We start from the raw sequence: 25013 nt of genomic DNA on the forward strand, positions 1-25013 counted from the left end.
TAAGAGACAATTGAAAGATATTTTATTCATAAAAATTACAAGCACCCAACTTATAGCATGTTTAAGATTTATGTAAAAAAAATTACACATGAATCTAATTGGAAACAAAGACAGAGACATTGTTATGAAAATATTTGGAATGAAGTAATATGAATGTTATTTTTCCTGAATATATTCACAGTAATGTGCTCAAAGAGGAGAGAGGGGAAGGAGCGGGGAGAGTGAGAGTAAGAGAACAAGTAGTTTAGAAGCATTTACGGTGAACAATGGATGGACCAGCCTCATCGTATTCCTGTTTGCTGATCCACATCTGCTGAAAAGTGGATAGGGAGGCAAGGATAGAGCCCCCAATCCAAACAGAGTACTTGCGCTCGGGAGGAGCTATAATCTGGACAAAGGAAAGAAAGGACTCTTGTTAAATGTTGTAGACCAGGATACTGTGAATTGCATATCATGTAAAGAGAACAAAAATATGATGGTTTAAGCACCCTAGGAGTCACTAGCTGACATCCTAACTAATGAAGTTACCTGCCTTTCTCCCAGAAGCCCTCTATTCACTCATAAATATATCCTTGAGGGCTGTGTGATCTTCAGTGACATATTTTTTGACAGCACAAAGCCTTTCTTGCGTGGAGGAGATGTGGTATAAATTTGCCCCCATCACTGAGCCAGCTGTGAAGTTGAGTAAGTTGAACTCTCCAGAAGCACCAGCGCTTCTTCCATTGCTCCAGTGCTCTGTTAATCAAGATGTCAGCCACTGTTCTTATCCCACTGGGAACCTCAGGAGGCTGAGCATTTTCCTTCTCCCGTACCTGTCTTTCCTCACTGGGGAATTCAGGTTCAGGAGTGAGATGACATGACTGTCCTTTAGCTAGAATGTTTGTCTCTAGTTATTTAGAACAAGACATTAAGGCTTATAAATCCATCTATTTTTTTTAAATTTGAACTTCAAGGCACTAAAATAATGAAGATGATAATGTTACAGCTTGCCTACATTGCCACAATCTGTTGGATAATGAACAACAGTGCGATACAGTACCTTGATTTTCATTGTGCTTGGTGCCAAGGCAGTGATCTCCTTTTGCATTCGGTCTGCAATGCCAGGGTACATAGTGGTTCCACCAGAAAGAACGTTGTTTGCATAGAGGTCTTTTCTGATATCAATGTCACACTTCATAATGCTGTTATAGGTGGTTTCATGAATACCAGCAGATTCCATGCCTACAACAATTCCAGTAAGTTATTTATTTGTTCTTTCCAGTTATATTTAAATATATTGATGCTAATGCCACACTTTTTGTGGCCCCAAAGACAGCCTACAGTCAAATGTTTAAAACAAGACCATGGTTCATAAAACAAAACCAAAAAGAAGATAGCGGCAAAAATATTGATAATCCTAAATACAGCCAACATTAATTTGTAAACTGCTCAAACTCATAAGATGCCAAATGTTCTCGGTAAATAGAAAGGTATTTAATAGACACCAATGTCCCAACCCTTGTAAGCCCTTGGTATTCCAACATCTGAGTGCCACAACTGAAAAGACCATGTCCTTGGCAAGCAGTACCTTACCTTTGAGGATAGGGATCTGAAGCAAGGTCTTATTTTAATACACCAGCAGGATGTTAGAATGAGCACAATTAAAACAGCCTTTAAGTGAAGAGGAATTTTTTTTAAAAACCCATCATCTAGCAAATGTCTTTTTCCAATTTGGTGTGTTTAACCAAAGAAACATCTTAGAGAAGTTCAGAGTCAGTCAAGGGTTATTTGGAGTATATAATCTGTTTTCAAAATTATATTTTATGAAGAAGGTGACTGTGCTTAAAGAAGAAGAGAGGTACCTTTACCATTTCAGCTCAGGTTTTGACAGGTTAAGTATTTCATATATAGTTATTGAATTTATTTGGGTTTGAAAAATTAAAAGTCCAGTTCAAGTTTTATCTCCTTGGACATTTTCTTATGAAAAATGATGCCACTGTATCCACACTTAATTCTAATTAAAATTAAAAAAACTTCCCTGAAAAATTCATTTTTCCTAAAGCAGCAAATGTATGTACATCTCTAAGCCATCATTTATCTGCTAATATTGTACAGGTGCAATTGGCAGGATCAGGAATAGCCTTGGATCCCTGTATAGAGTCCCCTGACCCCTCCAAAATCACCTCTGAATCCCAGAAATGACCCCTGAACCCCGAAAATGACCCCCACCCCACCCCTTTTAAAAAAAAACCTTGCCAAATTGTGGATACTTGGGTCACAGTTGGCGAGGGCAGTCACCATTTCCCAGTTGTGGATACTCAAATCCATGATTGGAGAAACCGCGATAAGCAAGAGACAACTGTACTCTGTGACAAATCCAGACCTTCTAACCTGACAATGTATGAAGTATTCAACATTACCTCAAGCAAGTAAACAAACAGAAAATAAAGTGAATCAAGGAATCTGTGTAGGACCAGATTAAAGATTAGGTAGGAGCTGAAATAGTGCATCAGGATGCCATCTGGAGGCGGATGAATTGTAGATTGCACTGTGAGAGGGATATTAACTTCAGTTGACATCCTAACGAAATTTACTCAGCAAAGTCCCATTGAAATTAAAAATCCCATTTATTTCAATGGGACTTCCTTGAGTAACCATAGTCAGGGAGTCAGTCCTTATTGCCACGAGATAATAAATAAAGCCTGAATAGTTGAGGGGTTTAAAAAAAATGCATTTCCATTATAAACGCTGAAAATTCCATTCGTCAAAAATTCAAATCCATATGAAATTTGGCACAGAGAAACTAGGAGAAAAGCATTGTCAGTTGTCCAGATACATCTGGGATTGGTAGTTGTTTTCTTTCCTGAGGCTGCAGCCATGGCTGAAGTCCTTTGTTTCTCCCAAACAGCGACACCACTTCAGCCCTGCTAACTGAGCAAAGAGATGCTAAGGTGGTGATTCTCTTATATTTAGCATGGGGAGAGCAATGGGCCCTATCCAACCCCAGCACAGCATCCCTCCAGTGACTGTCGCTGGTGTTTACCTTATGTTTCTTTTTGGATTGTGAGTCCTTTGGGGTCAGGGGACCATCTTATTTATGTGTTTGTTTTTTCTATGTAAACTGCTTGGAGAACTTTGGCTGAAGAGTGGTATATAAATATTAGTAGCAGTAGTAGTAATAGTAGTAGTAGTTGTTGTTGTTCAGACCCAGAGGAAAATGCCTCCCTACGGCTTCTCTTGAGTGCTACAGATACTTCTGAGAAATTGAATTTTTTTCCCCCTGAGGTCACAGACTCAGCCTCAGGGGGGAAAAAACTACCAGTCCCAGATACACTTACATAACTCAAGGACCCCTCGAAAGAAAGTTTAGGAAAGGGGGAAATGCCCTTTAAACTCAAGTTCAAGAAGAGGTGTGTGTGCTTCCTCTGAGCTTCCTGCTGTCACTACAGAACTCCCTCCGAAAATGCCTGATAGAGGGCATAACAAGTCTGACATTTATGTCGGACACTACATGGCACCCAGGACTATTCCACACCATCCCATAAGTGAAGGGATCTGTTAATACATTTCTTAAAGAAATGCCAACAACTCCTTCCCTCCTACTTGTAGACTAGGGATGTGTACAGATCGTGGTTCATGCGCTGGTTCGAATACAAACCGGTTCATGGTTCAGCGAACTGTTTCATTTCAGTTTGGCCAAATCATGAACCAGTTAAGTGGCTCAAGTGTGGCACAGGGTGGGGAGGGACGAGCAGCACCTTTAAAAGTGAGTCGTGCAGGTCCTTACCTACATTTTGGCTGCTCCATGCAGCTTCCTGCTGTGGCTGAGCTCTCTCCAGCAACCCACACGCGGTGCTGGCATGCACATGGCCTCTGCACATGCACGGAAGCCATTTGTGTAGTCAGCAACACCAGGCGCATGGTCAGCAACACCAGTGTGGTCAGCCGGCACCACACATGGGTTGCTGGCAGAAGCGCCACAGCAGGAGGAAGCTGCATGGAGTGGCAGACACACAGAAACGGACCTGCACTACTCACTTTTAAAGGCACTGCTTGCTGCTCCCCACCCCCGGTGCCACACTTGAATTGCCGAACTGGTTTGTGGGTTGGCCGAGCCAGAATGAACCACTTTGCCTAACCACGAACTGGTGTTTGTGGTTTTGCCGAACCACGAACCATGTATTCGAGCCAGTGCATGAGCCAGACAGAACAGCAAGAAAGATACCATGATTATTAAGCATAAGCTTGTGGTGTGAAGGAGAGAAATGCACTGTGTGTACACTCAGAAACTACACCCTTTGCTGGCAGTTTTACAATGTAACACAATAGCCCAATACAGACATTATACTGTGTGGATGTATAGATGTCTGTACACTTGTACATATGTTTGTGCAAATGACTGTATCTGTGTTCATTTTAAAAGTGAACCTGGATACTGGCCCTTCAAATGCATGGTACAGATAGGAAGTGTGCTTCTATACCTGATTCAGCGTAGCATGTGAGTGACCATACCTACGTACAGATATGTACCTGTGTGCACTGCCCACTCATTGTGCAAGTGTTGAACATAGCATGTGGATGGGCCTTTTGTTTCTTTCTTTTTGTATTGTTTACAGACATCAGTGAGGGATAATATCTTTTCACATAGGATTTAATGAAGAGAAATGCATTCTGTATATGCTCAGAGGTGACATTTTGGGGAACCACTGTGCCTTGAAGACATGCATCACATAGAAAGTCATCCGGTGTATCTCTAGAATGTTATTGGTGAAACTGCACCTGTTGACATTCTACCTCGACACTTCCCTCCCCAGGCCAATATGGTGATGAAAGACAAAGACAAACTGAATGCGTAGAACCTAATTTGTAAAGTCAGCATAATATGCAAGACTTTTCAAAGTCTTTACTCCTTACATAGCAAATTCAGTGACCTCCTGAATTTGCAATTTTCACACTGTTTAGAATATAAATGAAAACTGTAAACACTAACTCTGATCTTAAACCAAAGATGTTTTGATTTTTAATATAAATTATCTTACCAATGAAAGAGGGTTGGAAGAGTGTCTCTGGGCAACGGAAACGCTCATTCCCTATTGTGATCACCTGACCATCAGGCAGTTCATAGCTTTTTTCTAGGGAAGATGAAGAAGCAGCTGTGGCCATCTCATTTTCAAAGTCCAGGGCAACATAGCAGAGCTTCTCCTTGATGTCTCGGACAATTTCACGCTCAGCTATAGACAAGATGCAAAATTATGATCTGTGTATAATAGGACTCTACCTAATAATCCTTTTGCAATCATAAAGAGGAATATAGAATTCTATCTTCTTGTTCAATTTGTTTCTCTGAAGTTTAATATGTATGTTTACTAAAGAGAAAGTTTTTTTAAAAAAATGGTTAGGGTTTTTAATAAATGAAAAAGTCTGTTCTGATTGTTGAGCCCAATAAATGTTTTGAATTAAAAATATATATTCTGGATTTCTGTTTGTCAGGTTCTGGTTGCTCAAAGAAGCCAGCTTCAACACGGGCGTTCTTCACACAGCAGGCTTTACTGTGAGGCTTTATTGCAAACTTGAAGTTGTCCCAAAAAATGGCACAAAAAGTGGATGTTCTTTTTACTCTGGATATAAATCAGGCTACACTCTAGCACACAGTGAAAAACCTGAAGTGTGTGTGAAGTGCTTGCAGGGACTTTGGGGTAAATCTGCCCAATATGTGAACACACACCTTCCATTCCAGAGGAAATGCGAGCTAAAGGACTTTAACAGCCCTGTGTGGAAAACACCCTGGCAAATGAAGAAGAAAAAAATCCTGCAAACCAACAATATACATTCTACAGCAACCAAATAAGTAGAACATATTTTTTAAAAGATGTTTGCTTCTGAAGATTTTCACCTACCAGTGTTTTGAAACTGAATATGTGAAAGGGGAAGGGTGGAAAAAAACACATATCCATATTGTATTTCAAATGTCCCATATTGTGTATATGAACATTTTAGGCCTGTGTATGAATGACAATATTGGATCCGACCTTATCCAATGCAAATAATAATAATAATAATAATAATAATGTTGGTTGAGGTCTTTAGACCCCTTCAAATCATTGGAGTCTGAGTCAGATTTTCCAAAGACCTAAAATCTTATCTTTAACCAGGTCAAGATTAGGCATGGAGATACTTTCTCTCCAAAATGGCTTCAGACCAATTTTTTAGCACCACACCTGCAAAATCAGAGGATGGAGGGGCCCAAGGTAATCCCTCAGATAGCACCCACTGGCCCATTGAATGTTTGCTGGAGTTTAACTTGGGCCCCCACCCTGCAGTTTTGGGAATGCCGCACTTAAAAACCAGGCCAGGAGTGGGCTTGGAGACACCTTATCTCCAGCTAGCTACAGATCCGTTTTTAAACACTGCACTACCAAAAGGGGGCAAACAAGGTAACCTCCCAGCAGACACCGACTGGGCCAGTGGGCGCTTGCTGGGGTGTTACCCTGGGGCCCCGAGTCCCTGATTTCAGAGGTGTAACACTTAAAAACCATGTCGAGACCAGTGCTTACTGCCCACCAGAGCACTGTGCGCAGCCCCTTCCCTTCCCTTTCCTTCCCTTCCCTTCCCTGCCCTCAGTTGCAGCAGCCATTTTGGAAGCCACCACAAATGCCCAATGAGCCTCTTTATGGCTGGGTAATGACTCAGAGGCCTGGGGGGGGGCGTCGGTTAGAAATCGAGCCATCGAATCAAACCTGTTCACACATCCCTAGCAGATAATACTGAGCAAGATGGACTAATTGTCTAAGACAGTTTTCTGTGTAGGCAGAGGACTGGTTCTCATGATCATTTCAAGGTCAGTTAAATGAAAATCTGAGATCCTGGCAGCATGTGTATGCCCGTGGAGCATACTGTGAGAACTTGAAACTTCCCGCCCGCCCCCCTCCCCTACCAACCCTCAGATTAGAGCCACACTGAACTGACATTTATGCAAGTTCAAAATACTGAGTTCAAATCTTAAATTACCAGGTTCAGGTAAATGTCAGTTGATCACGGCTCTAATCTGAGATCAGGGGGGAAGTTCTGGGTTGTCATAACACACTTCATGGGAGTATGTGTACCGCCAGGATCTCAGATTTTCATTTAACTGACAGCAAAATTATTGTGAGAACCAGCCCAGAACGTAGCTTTCCATCCTGTCAATAGGAATGTGCTTACTATCCCTATGTGCATCCCTGATGTCTTCTATTTAGGGCTATAGTGTCTCCTAATAGATCAAGGCCAAAAAACTGGCTTTGATCCAGAGACAGTAAATTGTTGATGTGACTTTCTCTGGATCAAGACCAATTTATGCTACATGTAGTAGAAACTGGTCTTGATCCAGAGGCAGTCATATCCAAGAACCTGTTACATGTAGCCAACAATATAATAGCTGTTAAACTGTGTTTCAGGGACGCAACGTTTTCTGAAGATCCATCATGGATTACTGAGAAAATCAGTAGTAGCAGACAAGTGTTTCTGTAAGATAAGTCACCCATTAGTATGAATCTGTCCCTGTGATGTGCAGCTTTAGGGGAATTATAGGATGCACAATTAGTCTCATGGGCGCACTGGTGGATTAGCACAGAGGTATCTGCCTATGGCAGCAAAATTTGAGGAGCGGCTCCTCAAATTTGGCCGTGCCTCTGCCTCTGGCCTATTTTGGGCTGCAGCCTATAGCAGAGCGGGAGGCTCAGCCTGAGTGCATGAGCTGAGCTCACAGCAGTCAGCAACGGGCTTTTAAGAGTATAAAAGCGGTGAACTCTCCCCACCTCGCCCCCGCTCCCTGAAGCCAGTTACTGGCACCACCACACCCCATCCTGCCACTCGCAGCAGCGGTGGTCTTTTAGGGGACAAAAGGGAGGAACTTTCCCCTCACCTGGTCACTCCTCCTCCCCTCAGCAGCCACTGCTGCCACTGCTGTGCCTTTTAAATAAAAAATTAAGTAAAGGAGGGTGACTTTCCTCTCACCCCACTTCCCCACAGTACTGCTGCCACCGTACAGCAGCTGCATTTTTTTTTGTTAAGGGTGGCCTATAAGTGGCAAAAAGGTTAATCTGCCCCTGCATGGGTGCAGTGACGCCTAACATGAGCTGAGGGTACGCTCTAGAATGCTCCCCAAACCCCATTCAATTTGCAGGAATTCTTTAGCATCAGTGTCAAATTAGAAAGAGCATGCTGAAAATTTGAAAATCATTGGACTTCTGTATGGGCTGGAACAATTTAGCCACAGCATGTCTAGAAATCTCCTCAAAATGCAAAACATTGAGCAAATCTTAATAATAAACATTCCCCTTACCAGTAGTAACAAATGAGTAGCCACGTTCCGTCAAGATTTTCATGAGGTAGTCAGTTAGATCGCGGCCAGCCAAGTCCAGGCGCATGATGGCATGAGGCAGTGCGTAGCCCTCATAGATTGGCACATTGTGGGTGACACCATCCCCAGAGTCAAGCACAATCCCTTTAGAGGACACAAAGCAGGCAGCATTTGGCCCCATATCAACTTGCTAGTCTTCCATTTTTAAAAGTCCAAAGTCAGCGTCACTTACCTGTTGTACGTCCAGAAGCATAGAGGGACAGAACAGCCTGAATCGCAACATACATGGCTGGGACATTGAACGTTTCAAACATAATCTGAAAAGTAATGAAAAATAGAAAGCTAAGGAAGTGTTGGGTTCATGGTGCTTTATTGGCTTTGTTACTTCACATGACAGACAGAGCACTGGCAAAATAATAGGGCTTATAGTATTGAAAGTACTTGATGCTGCAGGACTGGTAGCATTTTCTAGCTCTTTTTTGGGAATAAGGATGTCCCCCTTTCCATTTTGATGCTATTCTGTTTTTGTTATTACACTATTCCATAGATGGGTTCTGCCTTGGTTCTCTGACTGCCTCCCAGTTCTCTAAATTAGAGATATTCTAAAATGAACTTCAGAACTTGCGCATTCCCAATTTCCTGCCATTTTCAGTTTCCTTCTCTCTTTTTCTTACTAATGTACATGAGTGAATATGCCTATTGATTGAAACGCAGTGCAAGAAGAAATGCTGATGCAACCACATCCAGATTCTGTTTGTATAGATATTGTGCTTGCAGATCACATTATCAGCAGATCCAACTTGATTGGATCCAGGTTGCAGCTCATGGATTTGCTGCAAACATGCTTACCTCTTCAGATGAATGGCACTGTAACTGTGATCATCAGCATGAGGGAGTGATTGTCAGCAGGATGGTGAGATTTTTTCCAAAGCCACCATTAGGCCTGGACTTTGGAGTGAAGGTCTGTGGCCTCGGCTACCTCTCTTTCCTGGCGGGCCCCAGCATATAACCCACTCCAAAAACTGAAGTATGGAGGATGCCATTTACCTGTGTCATTTTCTCTCGGTTAGCTTTGGGATTCAATGGTGCCTCTGTAAGCAGAGTTGGATGCTCTTCAGGAGCAACACGCAGCTCATTGTAGAAAGAATGATGCCAAATCTGTAGTAAAAGGCAAGGAGAAAATGGTCTTATCATGGTAATTACCACCAGCCCACTTCAAACAGTGGAACATCTAGAGACACTATAAAGAGGCAATATTTTACATTCCACTGAGCAGTGTTCATTTAGGATAATTTGGGCCTAATTCACAACTGAGGGAGTAATGGCTTCATGCAGTGACTTAACTGTATTTGCACATGGAGAGCTATTTGACTGAAATAGTCTTCACATGAAAAACAGAAACGTGTGCCATTTAAGAGAAAATGCCACCCTTTTAAAGAAAATGTTGGCAACCTATTCTTGATTAGCTAGTATTTTTGTCTTAATATAGCAACTGTTTCACACAAATAGCTTTTCACAAGGAAATGTGGTGGCAATGTCACCTTGAAACGAACATGTGTTGTAGCCCATAGAGTGAGTACTGTGACAATGGACTATAGCGAGACCTGTATTAGCTGAACCCCTTCCCAAAAGCTCTACAGATTATCTTTTATCTATATCCCTTTAATACATCACTATGGCTGCCGCTTCAGGTGACATATACATCTTATGCCTATATAGCTCAGGGGAATCACATGGCTATGTATATGCTAACAATGAGCCTATTCCCATGATCATTGGAAAGCAGGCTAAGGGAGGCTAGCCCGCTTTCCAGTGATCGTCAGAACCATTGGGCTCAGGGCAATCCCAGTGGTTCCGTGGTGGCTAGCCCACCTAAATCCCCCTCCCCTTAAACGAAGTTAATGGTGCGAGTGCTCCGTTAACCTTGGGTTTTTTTGCTCATGTGCCGCTGAGGTGTGTGGCGACACAGTAGTAGACCCCTGACTGGTCTCTTGGTCTCAGAGGACCCCCCAGAATGCCCCCTATGCTTACATGGGACATCCTGTGCAACATCGGGGGTTGCACAGCCCCCAATCCCTGCAGCCCCTACCAGCTCTGTGACGGAGCCAGTAGTCATGTGGGCGGCCGATTTGGCCACCCAGGGCTGCAGGCCTAATAGTCTGTGGGGAGAGCCCAGTAATCGTGTGAAACAGCTCATTGTTTGCCACATTGGGGAGGTGTCAGCTATGCCTGTGGGGTTACCATACTGACAGGCAAATTGTAGTTGTTTGGGGAAATACTATGAAGAAACATCTCCTAAACAGCTGTACATGTAAGGGAGGACACCGTGGACATAAGAGCAGATATCATCTACAGTGGCCTGGAAGCAACTATTTCAGGTAAAGTAAAAATAAATCCATAACCACAACTGCCCCAAACTCCTTGTTATCCAGTTTCTCTCTGTGTTCCTGTTATCCAGATATCAACAGTCAGGGGTGTAGCTACAATTCAGTGGATGGGTTCAAAAAACCCAGCCCCCCAGCTCCACCCCTCCCTATTTCCTTCATTATCTTCTTCACTCTGAGGAGCCACCAGAGATAAGGGCAAACATGGGCCCCTTCTCCCTAGCTATGCCCCTGTCAAAAGCGTGTCCGGATTGGATAGCCTAATGGATATCAGCAGCAGAAAACTTTGGGCCTTTGTCTATGATTACTGGAAACGTGCAAAAACCACATTTTAGCTACTAAGGTTGTTCACATGCCCAGCCCTACCTGGTCATGTGGAGCGCTGGGAGTGCCTCCAACAGCATACATGCAAACTGTGCTCAACAAATGGGAAAGAAATGTGAACGTGATGTGCAAAGAGGTGTTTTTAAGTTTAACGTATGTGTCCACATGCAATTCATTTGATGCTGGATCCTTCACAGTGTCAAAAATGTTATTTAGAATACTGTACCTTCTCCATATCATCCCAGTTTGTGATTATTCCATGTTCTATGGGGTATTTCAGTGTCAGGATCCCTCTCTTGCTCTGAGCTTCGTCACCTACATAGCTGTCTTTCTGACCCATTCCTACCATCACACCCTAGTAAGTCAGAGCGGGGGCGGGGGGGGAGAGGGTTCCATGAGACTCATAAGCAAGCAATGTCAAAACTTAAAGCAGTTCCTTGTTTAGATATTCTAATATTAATATTAACATTAATATTAACATTAATTGATATTAATATTGATTAAATATTCCTAATATCACCATGATTTTATTTTCATTTTAGATAAGAAAGAAGCTGAGAAAATTGCCTTCTTTATCACCCCTACCCTCTCAACACTGAGCATACATGTAACAAACATAACGGAAAAGTGATCAACATGATGTATGAAAACTGGATTACTAATTATTATTTAACCCTAACGTCAATTCTCATTCAAACAAAAAAATTACTACTGCAGTGAGATAAAATGGCAGAGAGCCACCTAATGGCACATGTTAGACAAAGCACTTATTCCACATTCACTGCTTCAGTGGCCCGCATTGCTACATTTGCAGACTGACCTCTGTGGCTGCCTTCAGACATCACAGGTAACCTGAGGCAAACTCACCTCAGGTTCGCCACCTGTGACAACTGAAGAGTCAGAATCGTGGTTCCGGGACCCAACCATGACTCCGATTCCCACCCCAGCCTCCGACCGAACCTTTGGTTGTAAATAAGGTTCACTTACCTAACTAAGGGTCCGGACACTGGCGGAGCTACCATAGTGAGAAAGCGTGCAAAGAGCATGGGCCGCTGCCTCCAAGGAGCCGCTGACACTGCCTCTCCCCCCTCCCCCCCAGGGGCGTAACTATCATAGGGCAAGGGGAGACAGTTGTCTAGGGGCCCACTGACTTGGGGGGGCCCCCAGAGGCAAGTCACATGACTGACTCCCCCAGCCACGCACCCACCCAGGCTTCCTTCAGTTTTATTCATCCTCCAAAATTGATGTGAGTGTTAAGACCTGGAGCTACCAGAACAGCATGTCTTTCTCTAGGACCATTAAATGACTTTCATTGTGCACAATTTTCAAAACCTTAAAAAAAAAAAATTTAGGATGATGTTCTATTGTGGCACATAGAATATATATATAGATAGATAGATAGATATAGATATAGATATAGATATAGATATAGATATAGATATAGATATAAATAGATATATATAGATATATATAGATATCCATCTGCATGCTTTTTGTTACCACTATTCAGCGAGCTTCAGTGACGGGGGGCACTATTTTAAAATCTTGTCTCTGGGCCCACTCCAACCTTGCTACGCCCCTGCTCCCCCCCTCCACATTTCAAAAGGCAGACAGGTACTGTTGTCTTTCATCCCCCACCCCAACCTCCACTACAGGGCCGCAGCCCCCACCCCCCTCCCTCACCCCATCCCATCTCTGATGATTACCACCCCTCCCCCAGTTCCAGCAGGAGATTAACTGCGGGGGGTCAAATAGCAATTTGACTCCCTGCTTGACCACTTCTTGAAATAAGTCATCCTGTTTCCTAGAGAAGCAGGTAGGAGGAAGAAACATTTGGCTGTAGGTAGCAGCAGCAGCCCGCCGGCACAAGCAAGCAGAGGAGCGAGTCTGCAGCAGGACCTCTTGAGAGAGAAGGCAAGGAACTGGCGGGGGCACAATCTTTGCAGGGGTGGGCTGTAACAGTGAGACTCAGGGTTAGGGTTAGGCTGGAGCGGGCAACTGCAAATCTGCAACTAGTACAGAACAGAGTCTCATACAGCAACTCGCAACTCATACAGAACAGAGGAGGAGAGTGGAGAAACTGAGAAGAAAGAGAGCCGCAGCAGCCCCCTCTGCCCTGAGCCTATTGGGTCCACCGCTTGTGTTCTCTGCTTCCCTTCCTTCCTGCCCCCCCCCCACTCTTGCTGCTGCTAGAGAGAGTGCTGCAGTGCTAGCAGAACAACACAGAGAGAGGGACTCACTGAGAGCAAGCATTGCAAGTTTGCAAGAACTGAAGGTGTTGTGTTGTGCAGTGTTGTTGAGTCTGAGAAGACTACGTGATGAGAGTCCTCAGAGTCAGGCTCAGGTAGTGCCGTTGAGTAGGGGTGCAGGGCGGGCGCAGGGCAGGGGTGGGGGGTGGAGGTGTCTGTGTTTGTTTGCTTGCTTGCTTGCTTGCTTGCTTGCTTGCTACTACCCTCCCTGGCCTCCTCATTCTCCCAGCATAACTGCCATCCCGGCCATGGGACCGCATGGTCTGCTCCATGGCAGTGCGCTCCCCCGGCCCCCTTCTGTGTTGTAGGTGTTGCTTGCACCTTGCTTGCTTGCTGGGCCCACTCCAACCTTGTTAAGCCCCCTAGACTCACCATGTCCCTGACCTTAGCCCCTGCGAAAGGTGAAGCCGGAACCTTTCTCCCAGACCTCTGTATGAAAGGATTTGTTTGTGCAGAAGAGCATTCAGTCATATGAGCATCCACCTCATTCTGAAATGCTGCAGTCCAGCAGGGCTGGCCCCACCATAAAGCAGAGTGAAGCAGGCTGCTTTAGGACAATGGCCACATACATAGCTGCTCACCTAGCACCCTCCCCAGAGGCAAAGGAAAAGACTACAAGGTGGTTTTCTACTTACCTTCCTACTAGATAAGGAAAAAAGGGGGAGAGATCTGGGGAAAGGGAGATGAGATTTTAAGAGGACAAAATGTGGGGAGAGGAAGGGGTGCTATTTTGTGCTCTGCTGCAGGCAGCAAAACACTTCTGGGCTGCCACTGTAGCTCAGACACAGCTTGTCACCTCTTCAGGTTTTTGTGGGAAGTAGGGCAAAGTGTGGATAGAATTGCAGGCATGTGACTTGCACGTAAGGCAACAAGAGAGCCAGCGTGGTGTAGTGGTTAGAGTGCTGGACTAGGACTGGGGAGACCTGAGTTCAAATCCCCATTCAGCCATGAGACTTGCTGGGTGACTCTGGGCCAGTCACTCCTCTCTCAGCCTAACCTACTTCACAGGGTTGTTGTGAGGAGAAACTCAAGTATGTAGTACACCACTCTTTGCTCCTTGGAGGAAGAGCGGGATATAAAATGTAAAAATAATAAATAAGAATGACACACTCATCAAAAATGCTAATGGTAAATTTTAGCAATATCAACATTGTGATGCCTTAATCTGAGTCCTGTTTCTCCCCCAAATAGCCCTACAATCCTGCCCCCTGATGCTGAATTGTCTTATTTGTATCATTACAAATAAGAACTTGTATTATTAGTTATTTATTATAATTAAAGTTGTGTTTGCCTTTTAGCATGTTCTTGTTCTTTGCTAGTGCCTGAATACCCATATTACCTGTCAGACAGATGCGTGCTGCCTCTTGCCACTATAGCAGGAGGAGGCTAAAGCTTCTTTTCCCTCTCTCTTTATATGCAGCCACAAAAAAAAAGGTGGGGAGGGGCCCATTTTCAATTCTTGAACACGGACCCCTTCAGGGCTTGCTACGCCCCTGGGTCCGGAGGCTGGAGCATGTTGTCTGGTTTGGGCAACTCGCCCAAACCGGATTAAAGGGAAAGCTCCTCCCATGGCTTACCCTCCATTGGCTGGTGAAGTTTTCCTTCACGCATCTTGGAAAGCCTGAACAGCCAGTTCCCGCCCTCTTGCAGGCTCCGAGACAGCTACTCCGGCTTGTCTGGGAGCGCTTTAGGGGATGGGCAAGAGAACCGCAGATTCACTGAACCCGCGGTTCTTAACAATGTCCAAATGGACCCTAAATATTTACCCAGAAGGAATGATTTCACCTGGGCTTACTTTCAAGTAAGCAAGTGAGGATTATAGACCTACAGTGAAAGAGTCTCACAGTTATTTAAAGGCATTTTAAGTAATAGTGATGTTAAAAATGCAAATGAATAATTGCATATTCCATTCTTACAAAACCACAGAAAATATTAGATACCTATACAAGACACAGTATCATAAGACTGACATCTAGCTGCTCCCCATCTCATGTTTGGCTTGTCAATGTCTTGGCAGTTTTAGGTCTCCTTAGGCTGTGGGCTTGGAATTTAATTTCATGGTTATTTAGTAAGCACTTTACCAGATTTGCTTTTAGTTCATACTTCCATTCATGGATATCAAGTCCCACATCTATGGCAATCTGTGCCTGCTCTGGCAGCCTGTTTGTTCAAATATGAGCTTGACCATATACTAGAACAGGCCTGCTCAACTTAGGGCCCCCCACCAACTGCTTTTGAACAACAACTCCCATAACTCCCAGTCACAGTGGCCAATTACCAGGGATTATGGGAATTGTAGGCCAAAATCTGGAGGGCCAAAGTTGAGCAGCCCTGCACTAGAATGAATGCATCTAGTTAGCTATCAAAGTTCTCCACTTCAGTTCAATAAAAATGTGTTCAGATATTTGCTATGTGTTAATTAGTCTGAGTGATGTGTCTTTAAAACAAATAAATAAAAGAAACTGGCTGAAGTAAAAGGAGGGTAACCTCGAGTGAAAAATTGCCTACTTTCAAAATGGCTGCTCAGCAGCAGTTCAAATGAAAGGTGAATACAGCTGCATTATATAACCATCCCAACTGAACTAGTCTAGAATAAATTGTCTAAGAACTGCAACATTAGAAAAAAATGCCACTCTTTTGTCATCACTTCCCAGCTATGAATCTGTTCTGTCTACTTTATCAATCAGTACTTGAGTAACTGAACTTCTCATTCACCTGGTGCCTGGGACGTCCCACAATGGAAGGAAAAACAGCTCTTGGAGCATCATCCCCAGCAAAGCCAGCCTTACAAAGTCCTGAGCCATTGTCACAAACCAGTGCGGTGCTGTCCTCTTCCTCACACATCTTCTATTGCAACTTTCTTAGACCTTCCGCACAGATACAATCCTATAAAGAGAAGACCCAGTGAAATATAATAAAGCACTTCTAGAAGCTTCACCAATGAGATTTTTTAGTCCTATCCACATATTATGTTTAATGCATGTATAATTTGTTTGCAACATATGCATGTACAGATCTGAACACACATATAGTTATTCACACATTACATTCAAAACATGTATAGTAGTACACTTCCTGTCTGTACTCTACATTTCAGCAGGCCCGTACCCAGTTTTACTTTTAAAATGGACACATGCACTGACATTCACACAAAACATGTACATGTGCAGAGATGTATATTGTCATATTGTATACACACATACAATATGACAGTGATCCTCACTATTTTTCAAGTGGGGCCACTTTTGGGACCCCCCCCCCCAAAAAAAACCCAAACTTCGATGTGAGAACCATTTCTGAATGAATTGTACTCCACACAGTACTGCAGTTTTCTCAGTGCTGAGGGGAGGGGGGTGGCTCTAAGAGTTATGGAGCCCTCTCTTGAAAGCACGAGGAGGAAAACACTGGGAAGGGCTACACTTCACAGCACTCTGTGTATGCCTTCCAAGGTTGTACAGGGGCTAAGGAGAGCTCCATTGCCCTTAAAAGAGTCCCCTGGTGCTAGAACTGCATGGTGAGAATCACTGGCCACCTTCGGACATAATGCCAAACCAGAGGCAACCATGCCAGAGGTTCAAGATTGTGCTCATCCGAATGCGTGAACCTGTGGTTTCGTCACTGAACTGTGGGTCAGTTTTCAACCCCAATCCTGAATTTGAGCCTTCCGTTAGCATTGAGTTTCACCACCGAAACCTCAGGTCCAAAAGCAGAATCATGTCATCCAAATTCTGCTGCTGTCTCCTCCAGTTTGTGCAAGCTTCACAAACTGGAATTGAGGGTAGGAGCATCTCCCTATCTCCTTCTCGATTGACTACCATAGCTTTCCTTCAATTGAAGGAGGAACTGTGCAGCCAGTTCCTCCCCCTTGCAGTCTCCCAGACTGCAGATCAGGATCAACTGGGAGCACGGCAGGGAAAATGGAGGCAAACGGCAGGTCCATTGGACCCCGTGGTTTGCCTTTATGTCTGAAGACGGCCATTGTTTCCGCATGATACAGGGGAACTGTGCAGAATATTCAGCTTTGGCTAAAGCTTAACACAGGGAAATAATTAGTCAGGGAGCCACACTTAGGGTTGAATGTGGGGTGGCCACTGGCCCCCAGGCCTTACAGTGAAGAACTCTGTAACATAATGTCTGGATAGTTCTTCTGTCAATAATGTATTGAAAGTTTCTATTAACAATAATAATAAATATATACATAGTAATAACAAAAATAAAGAGCAATAAAGTAAAACCAGAACTTGACATTTAGAAAAACAAATGCATTATCCCTCTGGGAAGCACAAAATTATCCAGAAGAAAAGAAATCCCTAATAATCAAAATATATGGTTTTTAGCTATTTGGTTTTTGCACATTTCTTGGGACTCGAGACTTCTTTCTTCATTCAGGTAAGAAGATAATGCAACCAAGTAGCACCAAATGAATAAAGGAAAACTGATTCACCTAGTAATTCTTTGACTGACATCTTGCTCAAGATCTTATACTGCATTGCAGCTCCAAAACATATCTTCTACCTTCATATTTGGGTTACCATTGTGGATTTCTATGAATATTCTATTCATGGATTAACATATTGATTTGTGGGATTTCATGGTTTTCCATTCATGTATCATTTTCAGAATTTATATTATATCATTGGGATTATTGTTTGTATGGGTTATTAGTAGTAGATGTTTTATATTTTACTTTATGGTTCTATGTATATTATGTTGATTTACATATAGTATTTGTGTCTGTTTTTATATGAACTATGAAATGTAACAGTTGTTATTTATTGGTGAATCTTTTTTCATTTTTTGTTTTGTTAGGATTCTAGATCTTGTATGCATTGTGGATTTTTTGGGTTGTTTCTAGAGAGATTACAGAACCATTTAAACAATTTGTATTTTGTTTGTAAGTCATACAAAGATAACTAGCCTTGGGAATTTAGTGGCTGCAAGGATGAGTTAATGCATTTGTCCTCCTCAAATGCTTTTTAGTGAGGAAGCTTGTGACAGAAGAGGAAAGCCTGAAATTCCAAGGGCTGTGCTGAGCCAGGCTGGTGATTTACAATGTGTGTCGGGGTTTATCAGCCAGTGATTCACTGCTACAGCAGTAATCAAAGGGATGTGCTTCTTTTTCAAACTGCTCACAGAACTTAAAGCACTTTTACCTATAACTGACTACAAATAAGAGACCTCCAGTGTGGCCTGCCTTCTTACAGGTTTCTCCTCAGTGTCTCCATTTAAGTGCCTGAGAGAATGCTAGTAGCTAGATCTCAAAAGCAAAATATGCTTTGCTTTGCTTTTTAGGAAGCTTCATCTACAATGTGAAATTATACATCTTTTACAAGTTGGGTCCTGAGATCGGCCACAAGTAATACCTTGGTGATCCCGGGCCCTAGGGATGTTAAACTGCAATCAATGAGAGCCAGGGCCTTCTCAGTGGTGGCCCCAGCTCAATTGAACGGTCTCCCGGATAATATCAGAGCTCTCCATGATTTGTTGGCTTTCTGTAAGGCATGCAAGACGGAAATGTTCCGTCGGGTGTTTGGTTGCTGAGATAGCTGGTCGTAGAGTGATTTGGTAATCCATGATTATTATGTCTTGTAATGAGTACTGTATGGGGTTGTGGTTATGATGTTATGTATGTTGTATTTTATAGAACTGTGTTGCTTTGCATGTTATTGCTTGTAAGCCACCCTGAGTCCTATGGGAGTAGGGCGACATCTAAATAAATAAATAAATTCCACAAAAGGGTGTGCAGTACCAAGCTGATTTTGGACAAACGTAGCAAACACAACTAATTAGCTGAGCTGCATTTTTTACCATGATTCAGAGGGAGCGCGGGGGGGGGGGGGACACAGAGAGCCCTTTCTCATAACCAGTGAGAAAGGGCAAGAGGGTTAGCGGGGAGGAAGTCCTAAAGAGCTTACCTCGCACAGATGAACAAGGGTGTCCTCTTCGACGGACAGACCGGTAGATGATTACTGGTTGCTGCCAGTAACTCAGAGGGACAGGGTGCCAGGACACATTGCCCGGCTTCACACACACCCTGCCTAGAACTCCAATAATACACCATGTGGGGATCCCCCTCACCTCCCTTCCCCAAAGCTGTCTGGAATCTCCGCAAGTAGCCATGGCTGGCAGACTATCACAGAAGCGCAGCAGACTATCACAGGCAAAACCGGGCTGGGCTTCCTTAGTCCATTTTTGCCTGCACGTGTGAATAGCTTCAGAGTGTAGTAGTGGATACAGAATTCAGCTTCCTGACAATTCCAGCTTTCATGATTTGAAAAGCAAGTTTCTAGTCCTTAGAGCTGTAAAAACGCTTGAAATTGTGAGGACAATGGGCATAGATTCAGTGGCCTTACCCCAACCATGACTACGAAAACTAGAATAAACAGCAAAAAAAAAAAAAAAAAGCCAAATTAACTACAACTAAATAAATGTGCATAATTAGTACAAATCTGTTATTCTACCAAAGAAAGCAACAGGGCTCTGTGGGTGCCAGTAGTCAAAATCGACTTGACGGTACACCAGGGGCGTAGCTAGGGGAGAGGGGGCCCATGTTCATCCCTCTCTCTGGTGGCCCCCCAGAGTGAGGGAGATAATGAAGAAAATAGGGAGGGGTGGAGCTGGAGGGCGCTCGGGAGCTGGGGGCCCGTGTTCTTTGAGCCCTTTTGCTCAATTATAGCTACGCCCCTGCGGTACACTTTACCTATTAGTACAGTTTGCAGAATTCAGCTTTTCTTGATGCAGTATTGCAGTTTGTGTTAAAACAAACTGCAATACTGCATCAAGAAAAGCTGAATTCTGCAAACAAGTACTCTGTGTTAAGAGTACTCAGGAAATCTTGCTTATTAAATTGTCATCACTAGTGCAAATTACTCTGATAAGATCATCCCGTTCCTTAATTACAGGCCTGCAGCACTGGATTTTAGCTGCCCTGCATCAAGAGGAGAGGTAATGACCCATTAGTATAATTTCATTCTAAGATATTCTGTGTTCTCTAATAAACCAGATAGCAAGAAACTGCAAATAAGGATAAAACAGAGGATAAAGTATCTCAGGCAAATATTGCCTCATCTTGTCTGAAGGCAAAGTGAATCGATTTTGAAAGACACAAAACTCAGAGTTAACCCCATGCCTTGCCATTGGTGTCTACTATTAATATCCAGAGAGTATTCTTTGTGATCTAGTAAGCAAATTCTGCCTGCTTTAGATGTGAGAGATAACCAGGTTTAAATGGCATCTCAGCCAGGAGATAATATCTCATAAAGAGATATTTATATAAGTGTTTTAGAAAGGAATTGGATAGGGGCCAATTCATAGATTTACACAGAACAAACCTAAAATTGCTACCACATAGGAGCTCCTCTGCAGCCAGACCGGGCTCCCAAATGAGTATTACTGTAGGATAGCCTTGTTTGCAAGTGCAGGTCAGTCACATGTACATTTTGCATTTTTAGGTATGCACCTAAAAACATTATGAGCTTGTTCACACAATCAAAAACTGTGTTCTACCCAAGTTTGGGAGCTGTGTGTGCTCCCAGTTTTCGGTTGTGTGGTAGCAAGGTAGGAGGAAAACCTGGGTCGCTTTTCCTCCTACCTTGCTTCCACACAATTACTTCTACCCAGGTTTTCTCCTCCTACCTTGCTTCCACACAACCAAAAATTGGGAGCAGACACAGCTCCCAAGCCCAGATTGAACACAGTTTTTGTTTGTGTGAATGACCTCCATGTGTGAATAATAATTCTTCAGAAGGTGGCCTTGAGAGGGTAACTTGTCTAAACCAACTTTTCTCACAAGTTTGCTGTGTAATAATAATAATAAGAAGAAGAAGAAGAAGAAGAAGAAAAAGAAGAAGAAGAAGAAGAAGAAGACATGTTTGAAATGATACATTTTTTAGGCATATGGGCTATTTATATTTAAGTATTGACGCCGGGCACAGAAGGTTTACCTAACATGAATGCCTCTAGTCTGTTTGGAACAACTATTTCCTAATTAGGAAACAAAGTCTTTCAAAAGTCTGCTTTTGGAATGGAGCTGGAGAGGTCAAGGGGGTTTTGCTCAAACTCAGCCAACAGAGCCAAAAATCCTTGGAGGAAGAGGGAGGGGAAATTCTGCATTTCTGCTTGAGCATACTGGACTCTAAATGAAAGCCATATTTAGTAGCAAAGCTCAGAAATCCAAAGAAACCAAAGCTTCAAGGCAATTTTTCTGGTGGCAGCCAAATAGAGATTTAAGGCCTTGGGATGCTCCAGAGTGCAGGGATGATTGTCTTCAGCAGTGGTTAACTTGGTCCAGAATTCAGCAATAAACTTATAAAGTGCATTTCTCATGGTCAATTAACCACAAATGAATCTTGCTCCTGGAAATTGCTAAAACTGATCCCAGCATACAAGGTTCTACAGCACAATGTTGCAGAAGCGACTCTCATTAGAAATATACTATCTGTGCATCATTCCTTATTGGGGCTCTTATTACTATCATCATCATCATCATCATCATCATCATCATTTACTATTACTACTACTACCACCCCCCACCACCATCACCACCAAAGAGGCTTACACACCAGCTTACAATGTCAAAGCAATACAGTTTATAAAAGACAGTAAAATAGTTTGAAATCACAAAAATCAACACAAGAGGAACAAGAAGAACTGAAACATAAGCCCACCACAATTCCAGCTGAGATTTAATATCAGGAAACACTAGCAGGTTCTGATCAAGGCTTTGAAAGCATTTGGAAAGAGGAGGTCTTCATCCTTTCCCTAAAAACCTGAAAATGGGTTGACCAGAGGAATCTCCCTGGAAAAGAAGCTCGGCAGGGATACAGCCGCTATGGGAAAGGCCTTAGTCCTTAAGCCTCCCCTCCCAACACTGAACTTCATTTGGTGAGGCCACCTGCAACAGGCATCTGTGTGGTGTAGCAGTTAGAGTGTTGGACTGGGACTCGAGAGACCTGAGTTAAATTCCCCCTTCAGCCATGAAACTTACTGTGTGACTCTGGGCCAGTCACTTCTCTCTCAGCCTAACCTACCTCACAGGGTTGTTGTGAGGAGAAACATAACCATGTGTGCACTGCTCTGGGCTCTTTGGAGGAAGAGCAGGATATAAATGTAGTAGAGAAATAAAATAAATAAACTTGCAGGCACAAGGTGGGGAAGAATACTTATGGCAGGCAGCTATGGGATCCAGCAAACACTAACAGCAATCCATGGACCCAAAGCAAAAAAGGGAATCCTCTCCATGAATGATGTAGCAATGAAATAATGTACAAGACAGCATTGAGAATGTCTAATTTTAAAAAATCCAAACATATTACAGCAGCCACAGCTTATTTAATTCAAAAAGCGCAAAAGCATAGACAGGAGAATAATATTTGCTTTGTAATGATGGCATGCCATAGTACATATTATATTATTATTAATTATTATTATTATTATTACATGTTATATCCCACTCTTCCTCCAAGGAGCCCAGAGCGGTGTACTACATACTTAAGTTTCTCTTTCACAACAACCCTGTGAAGTAGGTTAGGCTGAGAGAGAAGTGACTGGCCCAGAGTCACCCAGCTAGTATCATGGCTGAATGGGGATTTTAACTCGGGTCTCCCAGGCCCTAGTCCAGCACTCTAACCACTACACCACGCTGGCTTCTGGAGCTGTCTGCATTATGGTATGCAGGCAGCTCCTACTCATCCTAGTTCAAACATATCTATATGTGAGCAGAAATTCTTCCATCTTCCATGGCAGGATGGGTGGGTAGCATTGTCTATGTATTTACATAAAACGAAATATGTGAGCAGGGTTAGGGTGGAGAATGATTGCCAGTTTTGAATCATATTGCTGTTGCCAAAGGAGGGATCCTGCATGTTCCTTGCCCAGGACTGCCCACATTCCCAGATGGGCTCATACTATGCAAATAGTTCGCAGCTATTACATTTGTGCCGCATTTATCCTGTGACAGGTTATGTTTGCCCCCCCTTTAACAAGCTGGGTAATTGTTTTCTGTCCTTAAGTGGCACTGGAGACAGAATGCAGTTATGCCCTAATAGACTGTTATGATTACCTCTAATGAATTTCCTCTAGACACACTACTAACTGGTGATCATAAGAATAGCAACAGTACTGTATACAGGGAACTGTTTATTTGTTCATGTATCCAACCATTTCTACCCACCTTTTGGCAACAATGGGCCCAAAGGTGACTTATAGTCAATAAAAAAACATAATAATAATAATTATAATAATTATAATTATAATTATTATTATTATTATTATTATTATTAAAACAACAGTTTAAAACATTAATTAACAACAATAATAAAAAATAACAACACATCAAAAAAGGAACTAATAACTGAGAAAGAATTCAGGGAAGAAAGAAACACAGAAGAAATCACCCTAATTTCAGCACTTGAGAAAATATAAATGTTCAGTAACATAAGCAAAAAACAAGTCCCTGATCTCAAGTGGCTTACACAGCACCCCTTGCTCTAAAGATAGATATGCCCAGGCCACATGCCCAGGCCGGGGGGGGGGGGGGGCAGGCAGGGAATCCAGCTCCGACCCATTTGGGAAGCAACCATGGGGCAAACTGTCAGGTGTGCATATATTCTCAGGCCTTATCCAGGGATCTGTCCAGGCTTGCAAGATACACTGTGCTTCTAAAGAATCTGTCAAAAAGCCTTGACAGATATACACTGTGCAGTTGACTATGGGAAATCCTTTTCAGGTGTACAATGCAGAAGCAAATTAATATGAGAGTAAATCCAGGGCATCTAGAGGAAATAAATCTAAAGCAAAGCATTTGGTGTGGTGAGGGGGTGAACCCTTTAATATTGCTTTAATAGATTAATTCATTTAATTTCATTGACAGATGAAATAAATGCATCAACAAAGAGGCTGTATTAGATCTTAGCTGTAAATGCTGTCATGTATAAAACTTAGAGCAGTTTCATCTTTGCAGTTTCAATATGAACTACAGGAGTGAGTGGTGAAAACAACCATCAGAACAAAGTCACACCCCACTGAATCCCACTGATTTCAAAGAGGAACTAGGCATGTGTTTAGCTCTCAGCACCAGCGAAAGCCATTGGACTTAGAAGTGCTAAACTCATGCAAAGGTTTGTCAGGTCACTTCAGAGACAAAAGCTGCAATCCGATCCACACTTACTCTACTCGGGAGTATGGAAGTAAGTGGGACTTATTTCCCAGTAAACATAGGTAGCATCAGACCTCAGGCAAATGTGCAACCTAAGATTCTCTCCACACACCCTGGAAGTAAACAGCAAGTGTCTATTGAGTTTAATGTGTGTGGGCTGCACATTTCCACATTACTGTGGGATGAGATTTGAAAGGCCCCAAGTTGCTTCATCAGAACAAGGAAATGATTTATCCTCTAAACAGTTCAGGCAAATCCGGATATCTCTAAGCCATCCATTTGGTCTGCTGCCACTTACCCTGTCAGTGCTTGGCTGGGGAGAGCTGCTCTGGAATGGTGCACTAGGAAATGGGAAGCTCTCTGCTTATATAGATCCTTGGCCTGCTCCCCTCCCACTAGTTTCCCAAACAAGGAGCAAACCCAGGCTCCATCTCCATCTCTCTGTCAAACAGAACCATATAGGGGCTTCTGCACAAAACCCTCTGAACTGGGCGGCCAAAAGGCCCTGGGTCTTTTTCACTCTGCATTCCATTCTACTCTTCATAAAACAGGAGGAGGCTTCAGCTGTGCATAAGATAAACACA

The 25013-nt window shown here is 43.1% G+C and overlaps 1 protein-coding gene across 1 annotated transcript; it reads right to left on the reverse strand.

The window, feature by feature from the left end:
- On the reverse strand, positions 1–24784 carry ACTA2 (actin alpha 2, smooth muscle). Its single transcript, XM_053308053.1, has 9 exons — positions 24728–24784; positions 15990–16160; positions 11252–11380; positions 9365–9475; positions 8550–8634; positions 8300–8461; positions 5019–5210; positions 1040–1221; positions 1–388 (listed from the first exon to the last, which is right to left on the reverse strand). Exons 2-9 carry the CDS (start codon positions 16116–16118, stop codon positions 245–247), a joined length of 1134 nt encoding a protein of 377 aa, XP_053164028.1. The 5' UTR covers positions 16119–16160; positions 24728–24784; the 3' UTR covers positions 1–244.
- Between the last annotated feature and the right edge of the window lie 229 nt (positions 24785–25013).

The sequence above is a fragment of the Hemicordylus capensis genome, chromosome 3 (assembly GCF_027244095.1).
Source record: "Hemicordylus capensis ecotype Gifberg chromosome 3, rHemCap1.1.pri, whole genome shotgun sequence".
NCBI lineage: Eukaryota > Metazoa > Chordata > Lepidosauria > Squamata > Cordylidae > Hemicordylus > Hemicordylus capensis.